This window comes from Copadichromis virginalis, linkage group LG11 (assembly GCF_057382275.1).
Source record: "Copadichromis virginalis isolate Kocher_CV1m ecotype Utaka linkage group LG11, C_Virginalis_male_GT1.1, whole genome shotgun sequence".
Taxonomy (NCBI): domain Eukaryota; kingdom Metazoa; phylum Chordata; class Actinopteri; order Cichliformes; family Cichlidae; genus Copadichromis; species Copadichromis virginalis.
The window spans coordinates 30,383,056-30,393,476 of NC_140628.1; the positions used below are offsets into that span (position 1 = coordinate 30,383,056).

General features: G+C 40.7%; 1 protein-coding gene across 1 annotated transcript; it reads right to left on the bottom strand.

Moving 5' to 3' along the window:
• Positions 1 to 293: 293 nt before the first annotated feature.
• LOC146699014 (uncharacterized) lies at positions 294 to 6,613 on the bottom strand. The gene is made up of 5 exons (XM_085472595.1): positions 6,606 to 6,613; positions 6,311 to 6,443; positions 2,652 to 2,762; positions 1,575 to 1,762; positions 294 to 1,509 (listed from the first exon to the last, which is right to left on the bottom strand). Exons 1-4 carry the CDS (start codon positions 6,611 to 6,613, stop codon positions 1,616 to 1,618), a joined length of 399 nt encoding a protein of 132 aa, XP_085328721.1. The 3' UTR covers positions 294 to 1,509; positions 1,575 to 1,615.
• Between the last annotated feature and the right edge of the window lie 3,808 nt (positions 6,614 to 10,421).

Below are 10,421 nucleotides of genomic sequence, written 5' to 3' on the forward strand. Positions count from 1 at the left end.
CAGATGCATGTATTGCATAGATTTCCAACTGACTAGCGTGCTAATCTACAAAACCACAAGTATTAGATTGCACTGGCAAACAAAGAAAAAAAATATATAGCTGCCTCATTTGAAAAGGGAGACATTACATATGAGTGACCACATCCTGTTGCGTGCAGATGACACGAGTCTGTGTTGCAGGAAATGCTGTAGCTGTGCAGCTCCCTGTGCCAACCTCACAGCGGTTTGTACGCTGCCGCCACCATTTTAATTTCAGAAGAAACTGTGCCAAGAACAATTGATTTTTCTACATGTTAAAATATTCACAGCTTTATTAAGTCAATACGAAAATAAAGTGATACATTCATAAAAACAAAAGGGACTCGTGAGATTTGTTTGGATTAAAGTTCTGCACAACCATGCATTTCAGTAAAGTCTGCACTAAAATTAGTACATCCCAGAAGGAGGGTTCTTAGCCAGGGTGCTAATCAAGGTAGTTGCACACAGGACTTCACAAAGTATTGTTAAAACAGTGAAATCACAACCAGAAAAAAAAAAGTAGAGTTTAGTCCCTTTGCATATCCACTGTAACATGTACATGTTTCTTTAGTTCTGTGCAAATATTCACTTAATCTCAGACACCTGGCAGATACAATTTTATAAACACAGATCAGCCACAACATTCAAACCACTGGCAGGTGAAAGGATTAACATCATTTCGATCATATGTTTACAGTGTTACGTTCTGACTTGGCTCCTAGTTTTAATAACATTGTTGAAGGCCAAACGCACTACCTCATATTAATGGCACCCCCCCACAGCAGCAGACTCCCCCCAGCAGAGCGATGTGCTCCGACGTGCCGCAAAAACTCTTGGGGACAACTTAACGAACACAAGGTGGAACGAGCATCAGTCACAGAATCCACATCCAGCCACTGTGGTTTCAGCAACATGAGGAGAACCTACCTACAAAACTTTAAAATGTTGTGGCCAATTGGTGTATAGACATCTGTGTATAGACATAGCCCTGTGAACAGGGCTATGCAAGGTTCTTTGGGTCAAAGGAAAAAAAAAAAAATTTAAAGCTACATTTTTAAACCCTTTTTCCACATTCTGAGCCCGTCTTCCCTTCATTACCAGGTAAACTTCACTTGCAGTTAGCGTTCCCTTAAAAAGGCATTACTGTTCATATCATTAAATTCCTTTTGAACAAGCTTGTTTCACAGTTTAGGTTTCTCTGCTTTTTATAGCTCAGAACAGCACTGACAGCATTCTGCAAGCATCTAACCTGGTAATAACTAATAGTCAGATACAATTAGCTGTCAAGGTTTTGATCACCCACCCAAACCGGTCTACAGAAAAGAGTCCAAACATGACCCAGAGTGACCCATCCCGATAAATCCTGAAAGTCCTGGCAACAGAAAGAGTAGAAAACACTCAGTGCCCGGTCAGAAAGTTTTGCACGTGGTAAGTGAGGGATCCCAGAAATTCAAAGTGTGATTATGACTGTGAGGTGAGAAAAGTTCGGTCCCCAGAAACACTGCTGTGTCTCGACTTCTACTTCCTCGCTCCACCGCCATCACTTGTCATTGGTTCATCCATTATTTCGACGAATGGCACCGGCAGTCGAGCCTCTTCAGGGTGCAGGCTGGGCATTCACCTTCTCCGTCATCTGTTTGGCACTGTAGTAAGACAAACTCAGGCCCATGATGGCCAGCATCATGGCTATCTGGTTGACAGTACGGTCTTGTGGCTGCGCCTGCACCTGACCTGCTACTTGCCTCTGCAGAGAAGGGGAAAAGGGTCAGAGAGCAGTGGACAAAAAAACTTCATACTTTAAAAAAAAAAAAGCCCAACATCTGCAACTTCAGTTCCACAGCTCTGTGCCATGTGACCCAATGTTCAGAAACGGCGATTAAAAATTTACAAGACTAAGAGATTTTAGTCAAAGAGGAACAAGAAGTAAAAAGGAACTATACCAGGAATGAAAATACTAGGAAGTGATGCCTACATTGGATGGTGTGTACTGTAAACAGCTTCTGAATGTACAGCCACCTCCAAGATCATTTGAATTCCTATACGGCTTTGGAAATTTAAAATTCCCTCACTCGTTAAAAAGAATATACGTGGCAAGATGTGGCCTCCAGTAAGAGGACAAAGCCCACAAATAGCATTTGTTTTCAGAGCTAGCTGTAACTTTTTAGCAGTTCATAGTCATTATCATTTCTGATATAGAAACAAGGCTTTGTTTCCAAATTGGCGCACATAAGCAAACACAAAATGTCCACAGCTAACGAGACGTACGAACTGACACAAGTGACGCGTGGATTATGCCGACCGCGGGTGGAACAAAAGGAGCCGAGAGTATATGGTATCACAATGATTAGTGTCACCCCTAATTACGTTTGTGTTGAAAGCAGATTGTGGGTCACTGAGCCCCTCGTCTAAAGCGAATGTAAATGCTTATGTAAGCATGAAATAAAGACGATATGAATACTGGGTGACCAAAGGGAGGATAAAGGTGAAGTCCCATTAAGCTTGCACAAGAGGGTTTTTGAAAGGATTTAAAAAGCCACATTACTCCTGCAGATGGCTCAGTGGATGGAGATCAGTGTGAAAGCATCTATCAATAATATGTTCATTAATAAAGTGACAGAACATAAAGTTCATACCTGGAGGAGACGGAAGTATCCAGGTGTCAGCCTGCCCAGTCTGATGATCATGTCTGCTAACTGGGTGTGAGGTGGTTTAAAGCTGATGCAAGAGCTGGGCTGGTTCAAGACCTACGGAGAAGTAAATTTGAAATATTAATACATAAAAAACAACAAGAACAGGATTTCCATTTGTGTTTTGAGAGTCTGGGATTAATCGACTTTTAGAAAAGCACGAGATAACCAAAGATCTGAATTTCAAAATGAGATGTAGCTGCCAAAAGATGGAGAGTAGAAGATTGGCTTGCGAAAAAAGCTAAAGCATCTGATCCATGCGTGAGGAAGGTACATCCCCTGCCTGAAGCCACGGTACAAAAAACGTTCATGTGTACAGAGAAGCACTTTCTTTGTGCTTAAATCCATCGTTTCACATCTGGAATCCTTTTTGATTTGCCCTTCTTTTTTTTTGCACAGATTTTTTTCATATTTTGCTTTCTACCAGGAATGCCCCTCAGCACCACCTCTTTATTAAATTATGATGTTTGGACCAGAGCAACAGAGCCTCTATTCAAGCTGCATCAGAAACAGACGCAACAAAGAGAAAGACAGTCTCGTTCATTCACATATGGACAATCCCATATGTGACAGATGCGAGGGCTGGTTTAAAACAAACTGGATACTAATAGTCGAACAAAAACATTTAAAAAAATAAATAAAAAAAAAAAAAAATAAAATAAAAAAAAAAACGTAGCTTGAGAAATAAAAATAAAATACACCAGAAAGGGAAAAGACTCTACAAAGTGGAGTAAGGTGTAAGGATATGAGACGGTTAGACATTAGGTCATCTAAAAAAAAAAAAAAAAAAATCCCACCTCAGCATAATGATGCACAAAAAGGTTCGACTTACAACAAGCAAACCAACAAGTGTTTGCTTCATAAAGAAACAGCAAAGTGACTTTTCTCTGAGATGCATCTGCGCTGCAGGCTGTGGGAATTTTAAGGAAAGGGATTGTGGAGAAGGTAAGACATTCAGTATGTGAAGGATTAATGCGCCAACCTGGTTGGAGTTACACCCCTTGGGAAAGGAAAAAAGGAAAATATAATCCAAGCTTTAAGAGTTGGTCCTTGTGTCTTATAAAAACCCCTTTGGAGGGGGGTTCTCACCTTTCCAAAGAACAACGTCGAGAATCTCACTCCAACTGGCCAGCGGGACCTTCTACTTCTCAGCTTAAAAACCCATAACAGATGCCAAACCGTGATGAACTTGAACTATAGAGAGCTTCTGCACCGCGCTCCGCCTTTTTATACAGCCCCTGCCCAACCAGATCTTCAGGCTCGCCTACGAGCACACGCCCCCTTTCCAACACAGACTCACCGCTGTCACACCGCATTACTCTCAGTGGGTTGCTTTCCCCCAAAAAACCCTCACACACCCCTTCCACAGCCTTTCCAAAACAAGAACTGCCGGACAGGATTAGCTCACTTAGTCAACAAAACGTAAAGAGAATAGTAGCAAATTGAAAGACAGCAAAACAGTTCCATCTCAGAGGTCACATGTTAAAGTTTAGTTTGTTAAATAACCAGCTTGCTGTGGATATTTAATCTCCAATTAGGGCAAATATTAAATGTCATAGACCTCCGGAAGGCCCATCAAGAAGCTCCTAGCAGTGCAGGTTGGAAACTTGGGACATAATTTCCTCTTATTAACGTTTGTTAATTTAAGTGTGTTTTAATTTCCTGCTGTGACTGTTTGCGTTACATAATTTTCTCATTTCACCAAGAACACAGTTGTTTACAATCATGTAGCCTCTGACATGAGAGTACACGACATTAATTTTAAGGGTTTAAATTTCCAGTATTAATTAACCTTTACTTTAACACCTTTCTTAATGACTAATTTCAATCACTGCTGCAATTTCAACTGAGATTTCCAAACTGATCCGATGAGGATATTCTGCTGAATTTCCATTAATTCCCAGGAACTCAAATGTTTGCATCTTGTCATTCACAGACACACACACACTCATATACATGTATTGCTTGTACATGGGAAAGAATCTTAAGACACAAGGAGCTTCCCAGCGTAGATAAGCAGCTGAGTCAGAGTTTAGGAGTGGTTTGCTACATGCACTTCATCTGTGAAGTATTCATGTTTGTTTGAAGTCTTAATGGTTAATAATAGGGTGTTTCCCGGTTTCATGTCACTTCTGACCACGTTTCAAAAATACCAAACAGAATCAGATAGTGACTTTGAGGCATGTTGACACGCGAGTATTTAGTGCATTCATGGACATCCTATCTTGATGTGTTCCCTATTGGCCTCAGTCTAATTAGTAGACCCAAAAAATGCAATACAATGCACAAAAGAAATCTCCCCTTTCGAACAGTAAAAGCTGGGGGGGGGAAAAAAACGTGAAGAGGTTGACTCCATCGTTTCATGCTTCCCACAAATATCGGTACTAAAACCTGAACGGTGTCAGTCTGGATTAGTGTCACACATTCACCAGGACCAGCAAACATTTGCTGGGTACACTGTGTACTTTATTCTAAACAGCCAATGAAATCCCGTAGACTCTCCTTTCTTCCCGTCTTGGTCCCGCCTCATGTCACAATTTACTGCCCACTGGAGCTCAATCCCCCCCCCAGCAGCAGGGGATCTACTGTGAGTGAGCGAAACATATGAAAGGGACGGAGGTAGATGTGTGGCACAACTGTCGACCAAGTCAAAATCTCCTGACATGCAACAGCAGCTCAGGACTGAATGCTCAACGCGACTGTCTATACTGTCCAGGTACAAAATGTACACAATATACACATGCCAGGACTCCAGCAAGACCAGGACTCAACAAAGATGTTAAATGGTAAATGGCCTGTATTTGTATAGCGCTTTTCTAGTCCCTAAGGACCCCAAAGCGCTTTACACAACCTGTCATCCACCCATTCACGCACACATTCACACACTGGTGATGGCAAGCTACAATGTAGCCACAGCCACCCTGGGGCACACTGACAGAGGCGAGGCTGCCGGACACTGGCGCCACCGGGCCCTCTGTTAGTCTCTGCTGGCCCTGCACACAAACTGACAGCATAAAAAGAACAGCATAAAAAAAACCCACACTGTACAGTGAATTGAATTTAAATTACCCCCCCCAGTTTAGATTACAATTTCTTTTGTAACATTTTTATCCAAAGTCTTCACCCTTATTCATGCTCATGAGTTTGTTAGATACAAAACTGTCCTTCTAGGCGTTTTAAATGTCACACTGCTCATCAGGCGCTGCTTCATGAGCAAGTTTTTGTTTTCATAAGACGCTGACAACTTTTTTTGTTTTTCTTTTTTGGAAAAAAAAAAAATCATCTGCAATAAGGTGCCACAACAAACTCAGTCAACTTTCTAACTTCAGACAATGTTAATTAGCCCACTATCTCAGGTAATAATCAGCTGTTTGCTTTGGAGATGTTTCTTCGCTCCGTGTTTGTGAACACGTGGTGAAAAGTCAAAAACGTATCTGAATTAAGTTTGCGCGAATTAAAAGTGACAAACAGCTTTACCGACACAGCGCGGCGATTCCAGTTGTTATGTCACAAAGTGATCGTCGTGGACGCTTGTTCATCATCAGCGCTCATGTCTTTACCTTTTTCCTCTTTTAAAAGTATGGACTGAAGATCGGCGTGCTCACCTGCAGCTGTGCGGGGGGTTTGCGCAGTACGGGGAGAGTCAGCCTGCATGTGTTTTTATAAATTGCGCACTGTGGGCATTTTATAAAGTCTATAGGAAGCCGGGACGTGGTCGGTATGGAACGGGGTGGGGCACTGTGAGACAGACATGCCAATGTGCACGTGAAATGCACAGACCCCCACGTTTAGGAGGAATGGGCTCGTCCGCTATATGTGCGCTCGTATTTAGCGCTGGAACATTTTGTCTTTGCGATTTATGGATTTGTTTTATGTAACAGCAAAACAGACTGTAGGTACCCGGACATGCCATGTGTAGCATACGCTTCGGGGTATTTTTAGGTTTGAACACTAAACAAACGGAGAGGCTGTAGTAATATATAGGCTGGCTGGTATTAAATTTGTGAAGTAAAGCATAAAAATGTCTATATGCTCAACATCCCTCATATTTAAATTATTTTTGAAAGAACAAAAAATCAGACTTTGTAGATTTTTTAAGTGTTTGTTGTCCATACCGTATATGACATTTGCAAAATGTTTAGAAATCAGACTGACATAAAGTTGTTTTGATTGTTTAATGACAGTCATCTTCACTACATGCTGGTTTCATTGCATGTTTTTGTCAGATTAAAACATCTACTTCAGCTTTTGTGACCAGTGTGAAATTTGCTTTTTTGGCAGTGAGAATCTGAACAAGTTTGGATTAAAAGTTTCTTTTTGACTCTGAACAATCACATTGATATCAGGTCAAACACTTAAAAGATCTCTAAACTGGGTACTTTTTGCCATGTAGGTGGACTGAAAATGTAGGTGCTTTTGTTGACATTATGGGTGAAAAATGACCTAAAACACTACAAATGAGGGCATTCAGGAGAGTCATCATATCTAATTTTGATGGCCTTATATCTTGTCACATGAAATATGCATAACCCTTAGAAGAATGTTGGAAACATTTTAGAGATAAGTTGTCTTGATTTGTCTTCATCTGGTACTCAGTGTTTCTCAAACTATAGAGCAGGCCCTACAGAGCCGCTGTAGGTTTTATATGGAGTGATATGAAGTCAAATGAATATGACTTTTGAAGAAACTTTTACCAAAAAAGGTGGAGGGGTGCTGATGTTGCTGTGCAGACAGATTTATTCTTTCTTTCTTTTTTTTTGCATTAATGATGGATGGAAATTTGGGGGTTTGGGGACTGAATGCTTTTCTGTGTTTGAAGTGGGACATACAGGAAAACCTTTGAAAACCACTGAGGTAGAGAAGGGAAATAAGTCTGATGAGATAATTAGTTCAGAACTAAATCAGCTTTAACATGAAAGCCTGTCTTTTACTGACTGTAGTTAATCACTGAGTCATTTTGGTTAACACAGTCGTATATTTTTTTATGTTACATTATTTTACAATAATGTCATTATTTCACATTATTGGACATAATTAAACTGTAACTTTCTTTCTGTTATGTTAGTGTTTGCAGTGTAGAAGGTGATAAAGTTAAGAAGGATTCAGTTGCATTTGGATTTGAACCAGTGATTTGAATAAATGACCTCCTGTGCGAGGTGGCTGGGGTCACGAGCATTCCCTACCTGGGAGAGAAAGCACACGTCGAGTTACCATGTAATTTAAATCAGTAAGCTATTAATTTACTTCAGCTGCAGGAAAACTTCATTCTCCATCTTTTTGTGTCATATGTGCTCTGGAGCAGAAAAATTGTGTGCTTATCTCATTAAATTTGATTTATAACTTTAAAATGCTGCGGCATGGTTAAATATACCTGTGGTTTCCATTGTGTTATTAATCATCTTCAGTTGCAGTTTAATAAGTGTCGCCCTCTTGTCTAACCCCTTATCTTAGGTGATTTGTTGCACTGACATAGTTTTCAAGGCATCGTCCAGGCATTAACACAGGAGTGACATAACAGTTAAGTGATGTGACATATGTGGTTACCTAACAGTGTAGGGAGGCCATTATATATATGACCACATATGATCCCAACAAGCAGATGGAGGGTTTTTCCCTGCATTAACACATTCATTGTATTTTATCTGCTGAAAACAATTTTGTATATTTGGTGATAAACAAGCAAACTACCAAAGGAGACGTAATTAAGAGATAACTAATGGACTTCTTATTGTTGGCCCGGCTTCCTGCAGATCCATGTGGTTTACAGTGCACACTGTCGTTTTGTGGTATCTAACCTACAGTGGCTTGCAAAAGTATTCTGAACAGCCACAAACATGAATCAATTTTATTGGAATTCCTCGTGAAAGAGGTGTACACGTGAGAAGTAGAACAAAAATCATACATGATTCCAAACATTTTTTACAAATAAATAACTGCAAAGTGGGGTGTGCGTAATTACTCAGCCCCCTGAGTCAATAATAATAATAATAATAATAATAATAATAATAATAATAATCAGATGAGGTGGACAGCGTTTGTGAACAGCAGTTTTCAGATCTTGCCACAGATTCTCGATTAGATTTAGATCTGGACTTTGACTGGGCCAGTCTAACACATGGATATGTTTTGTTTTAAACCACTCCATTGTTGCCCTGGCTTTATGTTTAGGGTCATTGTCCTGCTGGAAGGTGAACCTCCGCCCCAGTCTCAAGTCTTTTGCAGACTCCAAGAGGTTTTCTTCCAAGATCGCCCTGTATTTGGCTCCATCCATCTTCCCATCAACTCTGACCAGCTTCCCTGTCCCTGCTGAAGAGAAGCACCTGCTGAAGAGATGCTGCCACCACCATATTTGACAGGGGGGATGGTGTGTTCAGAGTGATGTGCAGTGTTAGTTTTCTGCCAAACATAGCGTTTTGCATTTTGGCCAAAAAGTTCCATTTTGGTCTCATCTGACCAGAGCACCTTCTTCCACATGTTTGCTGTGTCCCCCACATGGCTTGTGGCAAACTGCAAACGGGACTTCTTATGGTTTTCTGTTAACAATGGCTTTCTTCTTGCCACTCTTCCATAAAGGCCAACTTTGTGCAGTGCACGACTAATAGTTGTCCTATGGACAGATTCCCCCACCTGAGCTGTAGATCTCTGCAGCTCGTCCAGAGTCGCCATGGGCCTCTTGCCTGCATTTCTGATCAGCACTCTCCTTGTTCGGCCTGTGAGTTTAGGTGGACGGCCTTGTCTTGGTAGGTTTACAGTTGTGCTATACTCCTTCCATTTCTGAATGATCGCTTGAACAGTGCTCCGTGGGATGTTCAAGGCTTGGGAAATCTTTTTGTAGCCTAAGCCTGCTTTAAATTTCTCAATAACTTAATCCCTGACCTGTCTGGTGTGTTCTTTGGCCTTCATGGTGGTGTTGCTCCCAATATTCTCTTAGACAACCTCTGAGGCCGTCACAGAGCAGCTGTATTTGTACTGACATTAGATTACACACAGGTGCACTCTATTTAGTCATTAGCACTCATCAGGCAATGTCTATGGGCAACTGACTGCACTCAGACCAAAGGGGGCTGAATAATTACGCACACCCCACTTTGCAGTTATATATTTGTAAAAAATGTTTGGAATCATGTATGATTTTCGTTCCACTTCTCACATGTGCACCACTTTGTATTGGTCTTTCACGTGGAATTCCAATTCCAATGAAATTGATTCATGTTTGTGGCTGAAATGTGACAAAATGTGGGAAAGTTCAAGGGGGCCAAATACTTTTGCAAGTCACTGTAACACAGCATATCTCTTTAGAAAAGATGACTAAAATAATAATAATAAATTGATGCATGGCATAAACATTAATACACCGCATAGGATGTAGATGAGCAGCCTTCCATTTTCCATGAAAACATCTGTCTCTCAGATCAAAAGCCAGTATTTTGTACAGATTTGTATTCAACAATGAATACTGAGCATTACTCTGAAAAGTGTGGTAATCCTGTTACACATATTTTTGTAATAATTGAAACTAATAAAACCAACTGTACTTTTGCCTTGCTCTATATTGCTTGTTGAGAATGAAAGAAAGAAAAAGAAAGAAAGATTAAACCTGCACCATATCTGAATATTATTATCATTTGCTGCTTTGTCTGTATAGAAGCACTAATACACTAGCCTAAAAAAAGGGATGACATCCTCAGAGATACGTCAGCACCCTCAATAATGCGT

What these genes read in the sequence shown, in the direction of transcription:
- LOC146699014 (XM_085472595.1), bottom strand. An exon ending in AACCCCCCGCACAGCTGCAG is followed by an intron (nt 2,763 to 6,310) that starts GTGAGCACGCCG and finishes ACTTCTCCGTAG; the next exon opens with GTCTTGAACCAGCCCAGCTC. An exon ending in GATACTTCCGTCTCCTCCAG is followed by an intron (nt 1,763 to 2,651) that starts GTATGAACTTTA and finishes CCTTCTCTGCAG; the next exon opens with AGGCAAGTAGCAGGTCAGGT.